Here is a 20,482-nt window from a genome sequence, read left to right as displayed (position 1 = left end):
CCAGAGAGTGTTAGACCAAAGTGAGCATGGATCCACCCTTGGAAGTTTCTCTGCACTGCTTATTGCAACTAGAGCACTTCCAAACCTTATCCTTTAATACCTTTTTTAAGGGGTGAACCAGGAGTTCATTATTGGCATATAGCAGTCCCCTTTAATACAAGGTGCCCAGTACTTTGTCAAGGTCTTTGTTCAAACCATGTGGAGAAGCCCATCCTTATCGTGCCATTGCGGCATGCTAAGGATTGTTTCCCCGTGATCTATTTCACAATTCACTTGACACATGCCAGCCTTCAAACCTACTTAGTCAACATTCCCATTGTTTGTTTCTGTCTGTTATCAGATGTTTATGTTTAGAGCTGCTCACAGGCAAGTCATCCAGTCTGTTCCACTCCCTTAACCAAATTATTGTACCACAGAACGACTCACTGGGTGTAATCATCGCAGATTTTCACTAAGTGCGGTAGCGGGCAGGTAAAACAACGTTTTACCCACCGGCCATGATGGCAGGTTTTCATGCCGTATCGTCCCAAACCCACCACATTACTTATACATTCCCAGGAAACAAGCCGTTCCGATGGCAGGCAGGCTCTGATTTGCCTGCCACACCGTCACCTTGTCACTTCATCACGCCAAGCACCTTGTATTTAAAGTACAGCTGCACTCAGTGCTTCCAGCCCAGGAATGCTGCAAAGAAGACATGGACTCGAAAGGCAAAAAGACTGCAGCCTTGGAGCGCCTTTTGGATGCCGTGGAGACCCGCTGTGATGTCCTTTACCCCTGCTCTGGCCGCAGGAGGGGCAGCTACATTACCATTTCAGCTTGGTAGGCGATGGCAGTGGCGATCAGTGCCAATATTGCACAGAAGAGGTTGGCCATCCAATGCAGATAGAGGATGAATGATTTCATCTGTGCAGCCAGGGTATGGCAACCATCTCATCACACTAAACTCTCAAACTCAAGCTCTTCTCACATTCACTGGCATCTCACTCACTGCCAGCTCAAGGGACATCACCACCCATTCTCACGCATATACCCTCACATGCCCATCTGGCCTCATCTCCTCTGAAAACTGCCTCCTCAGCCCTCACCATCTTGAGGCCACTTGCATAGATCAACATGTTCCCCCACACACACACCCTGGGATACCCTCCTTCCCCAGTACAGCTCTCGTCCTGCAGCCTCTTCCCATGCCTGAGGACACTTCTCCCCCTTCCCCAAGCAAGACCTTGCCCTGCAGCCATTGAAAAGCCACCCACATAGAGCTAATCTGGTAGGTAGAGACCTACGCATGAGACCCTCCTAAAAGTAATGTGGTGCTGTCTATGAAGTCTGGCGCTGATGACTGCAAGTGTTGACTGAAGCAACATAGGCAAACAAACCTTGAAGTCCTGAGCGAAGTGCAGCCCACCAAGTGAACACTTTATATGTGCTGTTGTGAAACACGTCAGCGTGTTTTTCCGCCAACGTGGGGGGAACGATCCAGTGGAGGGGGGATGAGTGCAGCGGGCTGGCCTTATAATGATAAGCTGATTTATTACAATGAGGCTCCTGACGTCCGAGGACGGGGAACGCAGCCCATTATCAGTGGACGGAGGAGACGATTGCAATCTGGTTTCACGACATCGTGAAACCGATTTTTGGCCGCCTTGCCGTATTGTCCACTCATGCCGGGAGCACGGAAAATTCTAGCCACTGTTTACAAAGACACTTCCTATTCTATTCTCAGATATTAGATAACTTGCATATTTTAAGCAAGCACCTTTGTTAAACAAAGTTAAAAGACAGTCAAAACACAATAGTAGGGCTATTTATTCATGCAACCATTCAATTATGGTCCCTTATTTGGGCTGCTTGCAGCTGGGGCAATTGTCACATCAAAATGCTCATTCCACTTGTTTCTAGTGAAATGGAATTTAAGCCATATCTAGTAAAACAAAACTTACAGAATCAATCTAATCCCCTATCTTATTCCAAGCTGAATATATATGTATATTAGGCATATTTCTAACATTGAGTGCCTTTCTGACCTGCACAACCTTCTCAATGTGTGGGCAGGCTCGATTATCGGGTTGCTGTCAGGTGAGACGTTGGAACATTGTTATGTAATTTCTGTTACTATTGGTGTACTGTCTTGTGTAGTGATTGTAGGAATTATTGGCAATGCTGAGCTATGTAATCATGCTAACAACCAACCAGTATCTTGGTCCTGTCCAGCAGCTTCACTGTCTTCTATACCTGCCTTGCTGATCTGTAGCTCACTTCCTTTAAGGGGTCATTTTTTTAGGGTACCACCAGTCCTTGTTGTGTCCCTCCTGGTGAATGCCTTTTTCCTTACAAGGATAATGGTTGTCAACATTAAGGTAAAGGCAAAATACTGCGGATGCTGGAAATCTGAAACAAAAACAAAAAATTCTGGAAAAGCTCAGGTCTAACAGCATCTGTGGAGGGAAAGACCAGGTTAACATTTCGAGTCCATATGACTCTTCAGAGCTAAAGAGAAGTAAACATGTGGTGAAATTTATACTGTTTAAGGAGGGGTGGAGCAGGTGAAGCTGGATAGAAGGCTAGTGGAGGCTAAGGAAAGATTGCCAGAGATGTCATGGACAAAAGGACAAAGGGCTGTTAATGGTGGTGGCACTGGCTGAAGGAGGTGCTGATAGTGACATTAAGGTCAGAAAGCAGAATGTGATAATAGCTGGATAAGGGTAAGCGTTCTGCAAAGAACAACATGAACAAGTGACCGATGGCCCTAGTTGGGGTGGGGTAGGGGGAGGGGGCAGTGGTGGGAAAAAAGATCGAAAATGGGATAAAAGGTGGTGATAAAACAATAAATAAAAATGAAAATAAATAAAAATAAATGGATAAAAAATAAAAAAATAAAAATGAATATTGAAAAAAGTGGATAAAAAAGGGGTGAATGGAGGAGAGAACTCATGGTCTGAAGTTGTTGAACTCAATGTTAAGTCTAAAAGGCACCCTACATCATATCAACAATTTTCAGTTCCTTGGCCCTAATCGCCTCCTCTTCATCATGGACGTCCAATCCCTCTACACCTCCATCCCCCACCGGGATGGTCTGAGGGCTCTCCACTTCTTCCTTGAACAGAGGCCCGAACAATCCCCATCCACCACCGTTCTCCTCCGTCTGGCTGAACTTGTTCTCTCACTGAACAATTTCTCCCTAAACTTGTCTCATTTCCTCCAAATAAAAGGTGTGGATATGGGTACCTGCATGGGCCCCAGCTCTGCCTGTCTCTTTATGGGGTATGTGGAACATTGTTTGTTCCAGTCCTACTCTGGGCCCCTCCCACAACTCTTTTTTTGATACATTGATGACTGTTTCAGTGCTGCTTCATGCTCTTGTTTGGACCTGGAAAAATTTATCAACTTTGCTTCCAATTTCCACCCCTCCATCACCTTCACATGGTCCATCTCTGACACTTCCCTTCCGTTCCTTGACCCTCTCTGTCTCAATTTCTGGTTATAGATTGCTCACCGATACTCATTACAAGCCCACCGACTCCCACAGCCTCCTCGACTACAGCTCCTCACACCCTGCTTCCTCTAAGGACTCAATGCCATTCTCTCAGTTCCTTCGTCTTCATTGCATCTATTCCGATGATGCCACTTTCCAAAACAGCGCTTCTGACATGTCTTCCTTAACCGAGGTTTTCCACCCACGGTCGTTGACAGGGACCTCAACCGTGTCCACCCCATCTCCCGCGCCTCTGCCCTCACACCTTCCTCTCCCTCCCAGAACCATGATAGGGTCCCCCTTATCCTCACTTTTCACCCCACCAGCCTCTGCATTCAAAGGATCATCCTCCACCATTTATGCCAACTCCAGCATGATGCCACCACCAAACACATCTTCCCTTCACCGCCCCCCAGTCGGCATTCTGCAGGGACCGTTCCCTCCAGGACATCCTGGTCTGCTTCTCCATCACCCCCAACACCTCATCCCCTTCCCATGGCACCTTCCCATGCAATTGCAGAAGGTGCAACACCTGCACCTTTACCTCCTCCCTCTTCACCGTCCAAGGGCCCAAATACTCCTTTCAGGTGAAGCAGCATTTCACTTGCACCTTCTTCAGTTTGGTCTACTGCATTCGCTGCTCCCATTGTGGTCTCCTCTACTTTGGAGAGACTAAACGAAGACTGGGTGACTGCTTTGCAGAACACCTTCGGTCTGTCCGCAAGCATGACCCAGACCTCCCTGTTGCTTGCCATTTCAACACACCATCCTGCTCTCTTGCCCACATGTCTGTCCTTGGCCTGCTGCAATGTTCTAGTGAAGCCCAAAGCAAATTGGAGGAACAGCACCTCATCTTCCGGTTAGGCACTTTTACAGCCTTCTGGACTTACCATTGAGTTCAACAACTTCGGGTCATGAACTCTCTCCTCCAACCCCACCCTTTTTATCCCCTTTTTTCAACATTCATTTTTATTTTTTTAACTTTTATTTTCTATCCACTTATTTTTATTTATTTTCATTTTTATTAATTGTTTTATCCCCACCTTTTATCCTATTTTCCACCTTTTTTCCCACCACCATCCCCTCCCCACCAACCCACCCACACTAGGGCCATCTGTCACTTGTTCATGTTGTTCTTCCCAGAGTGCTTACCCTTGTCCTGCTATTATCACATTCTGCTTTCTATCCTTAATGTCACCATCAGCACCTCCTTTAGCCAGTACCACCACCATTAACATCCCTTTGACCTTTTTGTTCATGACACCTTTGCCAATCTCTCCTTTGCCTCCACCTATCGCTGGTCTTCTGTCTAGCTTCACTTGCTCCACCCCCCCTCCCCCTTAAATAGTATAAATTTCACCACATTTTTACTTCTCTTTAGCTCTGATGAAGAGTCATACGGACTCAAAACGTTAACTCGGTCTTTCTCTCCACAGATGCTGTTAGACCTGCTGAGTTTTTCCAGCATTTTTTGTTTTTGCGGCTGTCAACATTAATTGAGTACACTGCACTACAACCATGTTTGCCAACTATGAATCTGTGTATTTATACAATATTTTGCAATACTCTTTCTTTATGATGTTGGCAGTACTCTACCTTTGTTAGTACTGCGAGTTTAAAGTTAACTTACTCAATTATTTATTAATGTTAGGTTTTGTGCCTACAGCTATTCAGCCTCCTTTGTCATGTGCAATTTCCTATTGTGCGCATATCTACTTTTCATTATTTTCTTGTCAATATTCATTGTTTTGCTTTCACAGTTCACTAGTTCATTTACTTTGAAGTATAAAGAAACAGTGGAGTTCCAAAGAGATTTGGAGGTCCATTTACATAGATCATTAAAATGCCATAAGCAGATACAGAAAATAATCAGAGACTAAGGCCTTTTATATCTAGAGGACTAAAATACACTGGGGGTGGAAGGTATGCTATAGCTATGCAAAGCCCTGGTTGGACCTAAAGTACTCTGAGCAGTTCTAGGCATCACACCTTAGGAAGGATATATTGGCCTTGGAGGGAGGGCAGGATAAACTTATTGGAATGATACCTGGGCCAGGATTTTCCGGTCGTTGTGTGGGGTCGAGCAGGAGTGGCCGCGTAATGTACCACCACCCGTGATCAGGCAGCGACTGCAATTTCACTCTAACGGGCCAATTAAGGCTCGCCGAGCGTGAATGACAGCTGCTGAATGTTCAAGAAGGGGTGGGCAGGGGCAGGGGCCTGTCAGCCAATGTCGACCCGACTGCCAGTTCAAAAATGGCACAGGCAGCCCCAGGGAGGCTGCCTGTGTCATACAGAGTTGCTGCAAGGAGATGGCTTCAAGCGTAGATGCAGACGCCAGGCAGGAGAGCAAGTCAGTTGGACACTCAGCCCCCCATTTTTCAGGTGAGTGCCTCACTGTCCTCCTGGAGGTGATGGCTGCTAGGAGGGACACCCTTGTCCCAAGGGATGGAAGGAGGAGGCCACCGTACCTCATCAAAAGAGCATGGGAGGAGGTGGCAGCGCTGGTCAGGAGCCATGATGTTGTGCGGCGCACCTGGGTCCAGTGCCGCAAGAGGTTTAATGACCTGTTGCGCTCAGGATGGGTGAGTAGCATGTTGGCATGGGTCAGTGTGTTGCAGTGTTAAGGTCTGAGTGTCCCCCTCATGGAGCTCTAGAGTGTTAGAATCTGAGTGCCAACTGTCAATAACGCCAGAGCTGACCAAAGGGGTGAGCCCCGGCTGCTTGGACGGAATGCCATGCGGCTCAAGGGCCACGACTCGGATGTGCCCTGAGTGGTATTCCTTGGGTGGGGTTGACCAGGCTGCAATGGCACTGCAGGTAGAGAGTGGACTAATCCATGCTGCTCTGTCCTTTCAGGAGAAGACGCCCCATAACAACATTGAGAGGTCGCAGACCGGCGGAGGACCCCCACACCACCTCATCCTCTCCAGATTCGAGCAGGATACCTTGGAGCTGGAGAGGTGCCATGCACCTCGATCAACTGGCCAAGGAGAGGCTGGGATGTCAGGCAAAGGTAAGAATGCAGTGTATTCAGTTGAGAGTTATCGGTAGGTGCAAACATTCTTCTGTAGTCTCATCATTGATGGGAGCCCCCAAACTGGATTCCCTGTTGATCATTGAAGGATGATGGCACCATGATGCAGATGTCCCTTGTCTCAACAGGGTGCCTGGCATGCACAGTCACAGTGTGATGACTTTAACTAATGACATGTCCTTGTTTTTCCTTAGATTTTCCACCAAGCAGCCATTCTCAGGACCCTGAGGAGCCACCCCTGACACCGGAGGACCACCAGGCTCCAGATGCACCTGCATCATACCCACTCTCTGCACCAGCACAGATACCAACAGCTCGGTGGGCATTAGATCCTCAGCTAGAATGTCGGTGCTCAGCGGTAAAGGCACTTTACACTCGCTTCAGGTGCAGGCGGAGGCAGAGTATGCCTAGGGTGCCGGCAGTCAGAGGACTGCTGGGGACTAGGATGATGCTCAGTCGAAGGCTAATGATGAGCCTCTGGAGTCGTCCATTAGGCAGCAAATACTGAATATCCAGTGGGATGTGCGGGAGGATCTGGCGGAGATCCATGGTCTCCAATATGGAGGAGTCCATGTGGAATATTAGCACTGCATTGACCCTCATGGCTGAGCACACTGCCTCCTCCATTGAGAGAGTGGCGACTCTCATGGAGAGGAAGCTCCAGGAACAGAATCAGGGGTTCCTAGGGTTGCGCTCGGACCTGCAAGCCCTCACACAGGCAATGACCTTAGGTGGTCAGTGTCTGGGTGATGAATGAGGCACCCAGTGTCCCAGCTAAGTACCCGTCCATCAATGGCAAGCAGGGAGGTCCACAGCGACCTCACATTGGCGCACAAGCTGCCTGTCGTCTCTGTGGACTCCTCTCAGGGCGCTTTGGATGATGGCAGCAGCTTCTCTGCTCCTCTGCCAGTGATCATGGGATCCGATGAGGCTGCGATGACTGAGGAGATGCCAGCCATTGAACTGGTTGCTCCCTCCCAGGCGGGGCCAGCACGGGCTCCACGGCCTAGAAGACGACCACCAAGGTCATCAAGGCCAACAGGACACCAGAGTCAGCAGGCCGTCTCCAATGCCTGTGCCAGCAACGAGGGAACACCAAGACGTAGCACGCGTAAACGTAATTTTAAAGCATCAAAAACACAAGAAGGACTGGTCACGTGTGATCTTCTGTTCTGCCATTTTTTTTCATTCCTTTAATGGTGTGACCATCAACACCTGATATTGTTCTGTTCATAATCTGTGAATGCCAACATTATATTAAATTTGCTTTTGTGTTATTGGCCTGAGTATGCTTCATTTGTTTTGTAGGTGCAGGGTGTGCCAGTATGTCATGCTGGACGTGGTTGGCTCAAAACTTTATTGCAGAGGAACGGAGTGTTTCTTGGGGGTAATGGAAAGGGTCATTTCAGACATCTGGCATGGTGGCTGCAACCCTGGCATGAGGTGGTTGTGCTTATATGGCAGCCTACCGAAAGGAGTGTTGGATCAAGGCGTCCTTGGTGTCCCTGCCTCCCTGGAGGTTACTGATGTATGGCTCCATGCCCTCAGTGTTCTCCTCACCGTGCTCCTCTTCTGACTCACTACTGGATTCATCATCTGTGGCCTGTGGAGCTGCGTCAAGATCCTCTTCCTCCAGTTGGTCCCCCCTTGCCAGTGCCAGATTGTGGAGAGTGCAACATGTAACCACTATCAGTGACACCCGCTCTGGGGGGGTATTGTTGTGCTCCCCCTGAACAGTCCAGGCATTGGAAGCGCGTCTTGAGAAGATCTATGGTTCTCTCTACCACTGCCCTTGTAGAGGCATGGCTCTTGCTCTACCGCTGCTCTGCCACTGTTCTTGGGTGGCGGAGAGGCATCATGAGCCACCTTTGCAAGGGATAACTCAGCAGTCATCCATCCAGCTGGGCTGGAGCACTAAAGAGCCTCAGCACCTGGGAGTGCCTCAGGATGTACCTGTCATGGGAGCTGCCAGGGTATCTTGCAGAGACTTTTAGAATCTGCGTCCTGTGGTCTCACACTATTTGGGTGTTCATGGAATCGAATCCCTTCCTGTTAACGAAGGCACCCAGCTGACCTGCTGGCGCCTTGATGGCCACATGTATGCAGTCGATTGCACCCTGGATGTGGGGAAACCCAGCTATCACTGCAAAGGCTCTGGGTCGCTCAGCTTGGCTGGTCTTGTTCATACAGAAATGAAGGAAAGTCGAAACTGGCCTGAACAGAGCATCAGTCACCAGCTTGACGCAACTGTGGACAGCTGATTGGGACACTCCACAAAGGACCTGCACTGACTCCTGGAAAGAGCCGGAGGCATAGAAGTTGAGGGCCACTGTGACCTTCAGAGCCACTGGTATGGGGTGTCCACCCACACAGTCAGAGCTGATCTCAGGCCTGATCATCTGACAAATGGAGGCCACTGTGTCCCTGAGAGATGGATCCTCCTTTGGCATTGCACCTTGGACAGATTGAGGTAGCTGCATTGCCGCCTGTAAACCCTGGCAGCAGGACAAGGTCATCTTCTGCAGTCCCTTCTGCCTTGGACTTCCTGCTGGCCCTGCGCCTCTCCTCCCACAGGTCCCTCCCCTGGAAGCTGCATTGGGACACCTGGCCCCCTCTCCCTTCTGCCCCTCTATTCCTCCTCAGAGGAGGTGCCCCCAGCGGAGACCACAATCCCCATTCCCAGGCTTACAGAAGGCTGTCTGATACATGGTCTGAATCCTCCGGGGGCCTGGCAGACAGCAATGAGTCCTGAAATGAAGCCTGGAAATGCTAAGACCCTAATGAAGACCCTCGTTGTGAATGTGCATTCACATCTGAGGGGAAAGCTCAGCCACTGTTGTCCTCCAGGATGATATCATCCTGCAAGGGGAAACCTTAGTATGCAATGTGCAGACTGAGGGAAAGCCAAGGACTGGAGAATGCATTCCTGCCTTGTACATAGAGGAAGATTAATTCAGTGGGAACTAACATTGATTGCTCAATTGTAACCATTCACAGAAACAAGGAGGAATGGTGATTGCAGGCAAAGTTGCCTCCTTGATCGCTTTGATTAGAATGAGGAGAAGAAGGGCCCATCATCAATTGGCACAGCTCAGGGAAGGCCGTCTCCCTGAGGAACAAGAGCCAGTGGGGCCCCAAGAAGACCCAGATGCTAGTAAGGAGGGGCCAAATCCACAAAGACATTTGACACGACCAAGGCTCTAAGAAGATGCAGCTCATACATGGAAATGAACAAAAGACAGTGCTGTAGGTGCCTTTGCTTGTCTAGGTATGTGGTTGCACATATTTGCCATATTCTCTGTAAGGAACTCAACGCCGCACAACCTTGGATGATATCAATGCTGGTTGCTCTGAAGATTATCACTGCACTGAACCTTTTTGTCTGTTGATCCTTATAGGGGTCCACTGGGGTTCTTGCGGAATCTCACAATCAGCGATACGCAAATGTGTAAGAGAGGTGACCGATGGCCTTTTCAGTAAAGCTTACCATTATGTGCAGTTCTGCATAGGTAAAGCAAGCCAGGATGCCAGAGCTGTGGGATTCACTGCAATCTCAGGCTTTCCGCAAGTGCAGGACGCTATCAACTGCACACATGTGGCCTTGAGAGCTCCCTGGTAGCAGCCTATGAGATACATTAATAGCAAAGGATTTCACTCTCTGAACGTAAAACGAATTTGTGATCACAGAAAGCAGATCCAGCATGTTTGTGCTCAGTACCTGGGGAGCTCACACGACTCATACATTTTGAGTCACTCCCAGGTGCCAGAGATATTTAGGGGAGTTTGGCGCTCAGAGGGTTGGCTCTTGGTGATAAGGGGTACCCCCTAAAGACGTGGCTAATGACGCCCGTTCATCATCCACAGAGTGCATCTGAGGAGAGATACAATGCTGCACATTCAGCCACAAGGTCCTTGATAGAGCAGACCAATAGCCTCCTGAAGATGTGTTTCAGCTGTTTGGACCAATCAGGTTGGGCCCTCCAATATTCGCCACAGAGAATGTTCCGCATCATTGTTATTTGCTGCACCCTGCACAACCTAGCGCTGCAAAGGGGGGATGTTTTGCCACAGGGAGACATGGAGGAGCTTCATGTCTCCTTGGACGAGGTGGACGTTAAGGGGGGGTGCGGGATCTGAAGAGGGCGAGGATTCAGACAAGGCACAGGAGGATGCCATTGCACGGGCACAATGTGGAAGATGTGCCCGTGTCAACCTCATAGCTACAAAATTCCAGGAGGAATAAGGTGAAGAGAAGTTGTTATGAGCGCAGTTCACTTCATGCTTTGATGCAGAGAAACAGTACATTCATTGTCATCTTCGACAGGCCACAAAAGGTCATCAATCTCACAATGATCACAGAGGAAGCACAAGTCACCTTCAACTCTAACAATGAGGTTATCCTTGGAAGGTGCAGTAGCCTAGGGACCATGTGGCCGCTGTGGAATAGGATAAGCATTTCACTAGTGCATATCTTTAAGGAACTACACATAGTGCAGTCCTTTCAACCAGATCCTCAACATGGATGGCACCGGCCTGCTAAGGGTCTCCTGCTCTGGGGCAGGTGTACCCTCCTCAGCCTGACCTGCTGGAATTGACGGGGTCACAGGTAGAGGGGACTTGGAACGGAAGGAACCCTTGGAAAGTCCTGGGTGGATGCCCCTAGGTGTCTGGCTGGCGCTTCTCCTCTATTTGGGTGCCCGAGGGACCCTCCCCTGACTCCTTGAGGAGAAGGGGCACCTGGAGGGAGGTTGAGGTGCCCCATCCCCCTCCCACTTAGCCACTGTTGGAACGCACCTATGGCTAGAGCAATGGTGTGCAGGTCCTAGCGCAAATCCAGCAGAAATTGCTGGACCTGGGTCTCCAAGGTGGCCGCTGTCCTTCCCATGGAAACTTCAATGCACTTGCATGCTGGAGCCACGACACCAGACAATGTGGAAGGACTCCTCCATCTTTCATTCCAGTCTGGTGACAATCTCTGACAACTCTGCCTAATGTTCTCTTGTCTTTCTCTGCATCTCCAACATTTCTCTCAGGCCTGATTCCAGAGGCTCATCATCAGACTCAGACTCTGCAGGGGCCTGGTCTCCAGCAGTCCTCTGAGTGGCAGATACCTCGGCTGACACTGCCTCCACCTACCGTGGATACGTGTCCATAAGGCGATCACCGATAGTGACCCCAAGACTGCTCTAGAACTAGGACCCACCGAGGTGCGTGTATCTGCGCTGGTGGAGGGTGCAAGTGAATGCAGTGATGGACTTCATTAGATGCTTCCTCAGGATCCTCATCTGAGATGATCTGTGGGCTGGGGCTAAGATGCTTGCTCAACCTCCTCCTCTGCCTTTTCTTGCTGGTGGCTGGAATAGAGAAAAGTGATTATTAGTGATTGACTATGCAGGCTTCTACATTATAGGTCACTTACAGTCATTGTCTGCATGTGGCCGATGTATACTGCATGGAGCTTCACAGTCTTGTTGGGCCAGGCCGATCTCGCCTTCCACGCAGGAATGATCTCTGTCCTTACCAGCCAGCTCTGCAGCGTGCTCGTCATGGGACAAGAATGCCCTCAGCTCCAGGATCACCCCTCTGGTCTTGGCTCTCTCCTGCCGATTATGGGAGAGCTTGTCCTGTATAAATACAGATGGATTGACTCTGAGCACTGTGGGTGAAAGAGCAGTTCAGAAGCATTAATACCTGGTGCCTGCTGAGCCCTCCCCAGTAAGAGATTAAGATGCCGTTTGTGCAGGATCTTACATGAGAAGGGGATCTTAAAGTGGCTGGCAGACATTCAGTGCAGATGTCCAATATGCTGGTAGTGTGTGACATCCCTGTGGACTCTAAACCTTAGAGTGCCTGATGCCCTTATGAAAATGAGTTTGGAGTGAGGAGAAGTTAATTTGCTTCCTGCACTGCAGTGCGCTCCTTTTTAGCTTGCCACAGGCGTTGACCTCCTTGGCCACCTCCTTCCGTACCAGTGTGCTCAAGTGGGTGGACCTCCTGCTCCCATCCCTCAGAAGGAGTACCTCCCACCTTTCCTGGATGGCCTGGAGGAGGATCTCCAGGGAGGCCTCGCTGAAGCGTGGAGCAGAGGGTTTGGTACATTTGGTCGGTATTGTTATATATACCTTCGGCACACACCTGGCCTGCAGTGAGTGAATGCCTGAGAGTGAAGGTGCCGTTTAAGTAAGGCGCCAGGACCTTCAACCCCATGAGATCATGGCGAGGTAGACGAATCACTGCCCGCCCTGCCATGAGAATCGGTGAGTTCCTCAATGATACATAATTAATGAGCTCGAAAGCAGAAAATCAGGTGTGAAAATCTGCTTCGCTGCCCAGCAGGAATCACGCAGACTTTCCTGCCCGCCAATGCACTTAGTCTCCAGAATGGAAAATTCTGCCCAATGTGTTCTTAGTTCAAAATGAAGAATTTCTCGGCCCTGTGTCATTGGGTCACCTTCTAACTTCTGATATTTCTAGTTATAAACTGATGTTGAATCTCAATACTATTTAGTCACTGGCATTTATGAATTTTATTGATGCAATATGCATATGGCTAATATTCAGGTGTTCATATTAATATTTTCATTGGTCCTCTGGTAACTATGTTCTGTGCATGTTAGAACACCCAATCTAGTTGAGCAACAGATAATATAACAAGGAATGTGAAGCCTATTTATATATATCTCCTATATTTACCACTCTGTGGCAAAGAAATAAAATGCATTCCCCTTTAAACAACTGGGGAAATGGCTACAGAAGTCTGTATTGTCAGGAAAACCTGTGTAAACCTCTGAGTGTTTTGTATGTTTTAGTATAGGTATTAGAGTTAATTGTTAACAAATGAAGTTGTGTGTATCTCTTCAATATTTCTTAATCTAATCTCTGATGATATATTGCAGGTGTTAGCTCTAGTTTTTGTTAGAAAATTGATGGACCTTTGCTTCCTGAAGCGTGAACTAAGCTGGCTTGATGATCTAATGCCTGAGAGTAAGAAGAAAAAACTAGATGATGCCAAAAAAGTCAAAGAGGATGGGGTAAGATTTGATTATCACGATAGACTACAATATATGGAATGAATGTGCAGAACTAGAGTGCACATAAAGGGCAGCTTTTTTGGCAAATTTTAATCTCTCGTTAAAGGGGAGACAAAGTCTGAGTGTGTTTTTCCTTCAATGAGTTTTCACTTTTTTCAGAAAATAATATACATGCATTAGAAATTTCTTTTGATGTTTTAGTAAAAGTTGTTTACCAGAGATTTGCTTGCGGACCCAAATGTCTCCATACCAGCAAGAACATTTCTGGCATATATAATTCTACATTTGGAGGGTCAGTAAATTGAACAAAAAGTACTCCCCTAGACCATCTTTCCCTTCAATTAGTTGGCTGTCGATGTTTGATTAATGTAAACAAGTTCTAATTTTAATAACATTTTAAACACTGTACAGTTCCCCTTTGCACATTCACAAAATTGTGCCTTTGCACAAGTCTGTGCTAAACTAGTAATTTACCAAATCTGTTACATATAACTTCATGCAAATAGTCAATATGCTATTTTTCTCCCTTTTTTTAGATGTACTTTTCTTCCCTTCATTGAACTCCATTGCCTTCCCCACCTAATGGAAACAATTTGTCAATCTTCCCTAAGCTTTACAAATGATAAGTTGAAATCAGCCAAAAGAGTAATCAAAATGTTGGCTTGTTATACATTTTGCTGCCTTTACCCTTACTCCCTGCCTCTGTCAAGGGGACTTCAGCTGAATTCAGTGTGAGGAATTGCAGTTAAAACTACATTTCCTACCACAACATGACAGTGTATTGATATGAAAAACTGCTGTGCCATCACACCACTTACTAAGTACTGCATGGAATAATTGGAGTCACTGGTCATTTAAACCTTATTTTAGATCACAACAAGAGACTTGTCTTGAGAATGAGGTTGTGAGGATGAGGTTGTATTGGTTAAAGATCTCTTAATCCTGCTTTTATCTTTGACCTTCAGCTAGAGATTGTGGGTGTACATGAAGGTATGAAATGATTAGCATGGGTACTGAGACTAACTACTGCTCATTGCTTACGTTGCTAATCGCACCTGGTTTGCATTAATGAAACACCTTAATATCACATAACTTTTTGTTCTGTAAATGCTGTTAAAATGTTACTTTTTCTATGGGGGCTATTTGATAGGAGTTTCATATAGATGTCTTGTCAATACTGCAGTTTTGTATTGGTACACTCCTTACCAATTACTGGTCATTCCCCTCAACAATCTGAACATCTTAACATCCAGCAGTGTGCCTATACTGCCCAATATCTAATTATATACTGTAATCCAGGGTGTAAGAATAGGACCTCCTTGTAATCTGAACTAGATAATTGTATCTTTCAAACACTTCAAATCACATTTTCTAAAGTTACAGAGTATAGAATTTTCAGGCCGGCAGGCCTGGGAGCGGCTGGGGAACTGACTGTTGACAGCGATCGGCCCCCAACTGCATTTTCATGCTGGCTGGTCAATTAACGGTCAAGGCTCAGCACTGCTGGGGTGGGGGTGGGAGGAGGGCGAGTGCTGAAATCTGTATGGGCGCAGGGGAGCACACAATGAAGGCTCCCTGGAAGCAGATGCTCAGGGAGCTGAAGAATTTAAAACCAATCAATAAATATTTGAAACTGCAGAAAATAATGTCCACACATCAGATTCACTCACATGAAAATATAGGGGATGAAAATTGTGTCCAAACAATTTTTTTAATTAATAGCGGAAACCTCATCCTGCCCTTAGATGAAGTTTCATCAAAAAGGCAAAGTCTGCCAGACAGATTTATCCACCCACCAACCGTTGCATTACATTGGACAGGCAGCGAAAAATCGCCGTCAATTACTACTTTAATGTCCTTAACAGGCCTCCTTGTTGTCAGTGGACACGCTGCTGACCTTTGCGCATGCCTGTCAACTGAAATATCACAAGTGCACGATGACATCGGGATGCTCGCCCGACATCATCATGTGTTATTTTACGCTTGAGTGTGTCGGGCGTACGCCTGCACTCTGAGTGTAAAATTCTACCCCAAGGCCAGAACTTTTTACTTGGCGTGCGGGCATATGTTCAAGTGTAAAATGACGAGTGTCCTGATGTCATTGTGCACTCGTGCGATACTTCAGTCAGCGGGCATGTGTGGGAGTTGGCAGCATGCCTGCCGACAATTAACAGGCCTATTAAGGACAATAAAGTAATAATTAAATGCAATTTTTCGCTGCCCGTCGAACCCTACAGTTGGGCAGGCGAATCAACTAGGTAGCCTTTGGATTTTTTATGAAACCTCATCCATGGGCAGGATGTGGTTTCCAACAGGAATTAAAAATAAAATAAAAATGTTTAAATCTCATTTATAACATGTCCCCGTTCATGTTACATGAGGGGACATAATTTTTAAACCTTTATTTGCAATGTTATAAATCTTCAGTTCCCTGAGGCAGCTCTGTGCCTTCAGGGAGCTTTCAGTGTGCACACCCACGCTTACCCTACTCCCCTCCCCGCGCCGGTAGCACTGAGTACTGCAGCGTGTGTTTCACACTGGCTGGCTGTTAATTGGCTAGCCAGTGTGAAATTGCAGTCGGGGCCCGATCGCAGGTGGTGGTTAGTTTCGCAGCTGCTCTCGGGTCGGCCCGTGGCACCCGCCTGACAAGATAAAAATCCTGCCCCTAGTCTTTCCCAGGAAAGAAACTGATAAACGCTTCATTAAGACAAAGCCTGACTCAAATCATTAAACTGTTTTATTTTACAAATAGCAAGTGAGCATATGGAGTAATGGTTGTAAATAAAACTCACTTTCTCTGTACAATTTCATGTCCCTCTTTGAAAAATAATAAGAAAAGAATAATAATCCACACAACATGCCTTTTGTGGGCCGATTTACTTTTTTTGGCACTTACTTTCTTTTTCAATAACTTCTAACTGCAAAGACTGACCTTCTACATATTAACTTCCATATCCATTAATTCCCTTCTTGTCTCAGTGGCTGCAGTGGCTTTTTAAATCTGAGCAAGTTTGCTTTTGAAGAACAATACTAAACATAATTCTTTTGCAATTTCTTTCCATGAAATAAATAATTAGAAATTCTGAAACATGATAAAGGAATTCATAGATCATCCTATTCTGTGGTTACAAAATTTAAATGTACAATTCATTTTTGTATAATTTAGAAAATTCTGAATAAAGCTGGCAAAGAAAAGTTTCATAAGATAGGACATTTGGTTTTTTTCTTAACAACAATTTGGTATTTTCTAGTGTTCAGGGCTACATGTGATAATAGAATGTGCAGAATAAACTGTGGAATTCTGCCATGATGAGGTTTTTATTTCTCAGAACCACCTACCTCATATTACAGAAAAAATACACCCTCTAATTGCGTTTCTGTACAATAATATCCTGGATTTCTACATATCATCATTTGTATCACGTTGTGGAAAACATTTTTAGCAGATCAGTAAATCATTATGGGCAGGATGTGTTTTTTTTTATCAAGTACAGTGTTTGTATCTCTCTCTCTAATCTAGGAATCAGAGAAAATGCTGGAACCAGGGGACAGTGGTGTGCAACTACCAATGGAAAGTAGAAAACTGCTTCAAAGCCCAGTAAAGAGTAATATTTATAGGTAATCTAGTCAATAGTGCTTCTAATACTTCACAATTAATCTCATACAGTTTCAGTGGTTGCCATATAGATGTTTTTCATGCTGTTTGCATTGAACATTTTCAGCCATTTCTTACCCAAATGATATCAGATGCCAAACTGGAATACATAACTTATTAGTTAGTTAATACAGAATATTTTTACGTCCTAAAAATACCAGTATTTGTAAATAGATCAGATTAGATATTCTCTCTAAGTATACAGAGAATACCGATAAATATGTTCCCAATTTTTGAGTATTTTGTTCTTAAAGTTCGCTTGTCTACCAGGTAAAATGATGTTTTCCATTATTATTAATGATAGTAATGCCAAACCACCAAAGCAGCAGGATTGGTTAAATGTAGGTGGACCAGCACAATTAATGACCTGTCATCCAAAGGTTTCTCTGATCAGTGAGATTACACTTCACATTACTGCACTATTATTTTGGGGCATGACTCCAACCAATATATTCAAAAAAAACATTTCATATCTTGCAGCTTCATAGCCTGGTGACAAATAACATGTTTATGGTAAAACAATGCAAGAATGTACTGGAAGCACTGGATACTAGCAGTATTACAAAAAGTGCAATGCGTGCACCAAAAGAGTACTGTCTAGGCTAGTATCGTCTCAATTCTTTGTCCGCATGTTACAATTGGTAGTTTATGGAGGCCTACCTCCTCACTTTGCGCCACACTTGCGGTGTGGTGCCCCTATATAACCAATTGTCTCTCTCTAAAGAAGAGAAATGCCTATGGCCTTTTGTGGAATCGGCGAATTATCTGTTACAATTATGTTCCAGACATGTGTGATAAAAATGTATGAAAACTGGATTACTTTTGAATTCCGTGACATCTAACTCACTTGCAGATTTGCGCTATTTTTCTGAATGGAACTTTTGCAGAGTAAAATGCATTGCAATGGGCACACAATTGAAGAGTCAACCATATCACACTGCAATAAAGCTGCGGCACCATTTGTTAAGCTGTTAACCATGCGTTTAATGCGCTGAAATCTGCAAAATTTTGCTAATGCTGCTGTACAGTGTGCGTAGATCTATTTTTCATTCTTCTGGTTAACAAGCTGAAAATGTGGGAAATCCTAAAGGCCCTTCATTTGCTCGGATCCTTCACCTTTTTTGTAAATAAAACGTTGCTGCCTAAGTTTAAAATGGTTTGCAACAATGCTTCTTGTTGCTTATTTGACGATGCTTATTAACAGATCCAACATGCATATCCACCAAGTCCTGGAGCAGGTTAGTAAATTTTTAAATGAGCAGCAAATCAGATTGCATACCTCATGAAGAGTTCTGTGTTGGAAGTGGAAGATTTTACACTGTTATACAGGAAATGTATGTGTTGTGCTTCTGAAATTAGGAACTTGGTAAATGTTTGGGTGCAAAATTCATTTTGTTCTAAAAATATTTTCGGCTAAGTTATTTAAATAAGCATGGAAGTATTACTAGACTTGAATGGAATGTTCATTGTCATGGAATAATTACAGTTTTATTTTCTTATTTTTCAAAATCATGTGTAACAAGTCACAATACAGAATAAAATAAATTTCAGTTTATAACCTGACAGTATTCTGCATGGCCAATCATTGTGCTATGCTTCAGTTTTTTGGGAGCGATTTTGCCACAATGACAAGGGCTTGCTTATTACCGTGAGGAAGTGGTGATGGGCCTCCTCCTTGAACTGTTGCTGCTGTTCTGGTGAAGGTAAGGAATCCCAGGAATTTCTCCCAGTGATGTTGAAGCAATGGCCATAATGTCAAATCAGGATGATGTGTGCCTTGAATAGGAAATTGGAGGTGATGCTGTTCCCAAGACATTAATGCTCTTGGCCTTCTTGGTGCTAAAGGTCATGGAGCTGAAAGATGCTATTGCAGTAAGCTTAGTGAGTGGCTGCAGTACATACTGCAACCACAGTGTGCTAATGATAAGTCCAATGGCAAGAACACTGATCATACAGACTGCATCTGGCCACAGAACCTCCCTTACTACTGCTGATAAGCGAAGCAATTTTGAAGTAAGCGCAAAAAGCTGGCAAATGCTGAACTAGTGCACGCAATACAAATTCCTCTACATTAACACTTATTTTGCTTATGAAATAAATAAAATAAATTGGGAGAAACTCTAGATGTGAATTTCTAACGCAACGTTTAAGAATCTTCTCCCTGCTGACATATAAAGTAATTGGTGCCCTACTGAAGTGAGTCATGGCTTTATCATGTGAAAAGGTATACTTCAGTCACGCAGACATGCTGATTCCTGTATCAAAATAACTTATAAAGTGTAATTGAAAACAAGTTTATTTTTGTTTTGCAAAAACTCAGCAATTTAATATAAGCAGTAGTGTCCAAGTTTGGATGCATGCTCCATTAAGGGTCTTGTAAACTGACGTTGAGAGGGGAAATTTTCCCAGTAGTGAAAATAAAACAGTGCCACCGCTCATGGTCAACACCACCACTCAGGAGGTGCAGCAGCAGTGGCATTAAACAGAGCTGCAGCTCACTTGCCCATTCTCTGAGCTGAGAAGATTCTCTTCTGGGAAAATGGGAAAAAAACCACAATTGAGGTGATCATGTGTTAATCTGTTAGTTTTTTGCTTAAAATCTTGATAACCTCTTTCTTGATTGTGGCACCTAAACTTTGTTTATAGGTGTGATCCGTCTGAAATTAATATCTCTGATGAAATGTCTAAATCAACAGTTTGGAAGGCACTCAGTATGAATACAGAGAGCAACAAGACTAAGGATAACACAACTTCAAAAAGGTAAAACTAGTGTTCATTCAATGCAACTTTAACATTTCTATAATTCCAGCCACATAGCCATTGTATCCCATTGGATCAAAAATATAGAGTAGGCTAATCTGTAGTTTGTAATTCCTGGTTTATTCACCAGGAAATATTCTTGAACAAGGAAAAGGTCCCCATCCAGTTAGTTTGCCTTTTCCTCCTCTGACAACCCAGTTATATGAGCAAACTTGTCCCTAGTGCAAGTGTTTGAGACAGGGATTCAAATTTCCCCTCCCTGCTGACTCAGTTAATAAAGGTATTATATAATCAAACTATACAGGTTGGGAAGTCTGGTCCAACACTGGTCTGTGCTGAGTTGGTTGATCTCAGGGTAGCAGAAGTGATGGGAGAGTGGACCTTCAATTGACCTCAGCCGTGGTTACAGAAGAAACGATCAGCAAAGGTTCTCACTGCTGCCTGCTATCTTGTAACCTCTGCTGGAAAACGAGTGTGTGGTCATCCACAGAGACAGACTCCGGCTCAGCTCATGGTCAAATAGC

At 45.4% G+C, this 20,482-nt stretch overlaps 1 protein-coding gene across 1 annotated transcript in view; it reads left to right on the top strand.

Moving 5' to 3' along the window:
* The window catches only part of LOC121273232 (electroneutral sodium bicarbonate exchanger 1-like), a 595,872-nt gene that overhangs the window by 566,185 nt on the left and 9,205 nt on the right, over positions 1-20,482 (top strand). The window contains exons 25-27 of the mRNA XM_041180250.1: positions 13,409-13,543; positions 17,064-17,161; positions 19,845-19,958. Of these exons, the coding sequence (XP_041036184.1) occupies positions 13,409-13,543; positions 17,064-17,161; positions 19,845-19,958 (347 nt within the window). The remainder of the gene's footprint in view (positions 1-13,408; positions 13,544-17,063; positions 17,162-19,844; positions 19,959-20,482) is intronic.

Source organism: Carcharodon carcharias, chromosome X (assembly GCF_017639515.1).
Source record: "Carcharodon carcharias isolate sCarCar2 chromosome X, sCarCar2.pri, whole genome shotgun sequence".
Classification (NCBI taxonomy): Eukaryota; Metazoa; Chordata; class Chondrichthyes; order Lamniformes; family Lamnidae; genus Carcharodon; species Carcharodon carcharias.
This window is presented reverse-complemented; position numbering and strand designations above follow the sequence as displayed.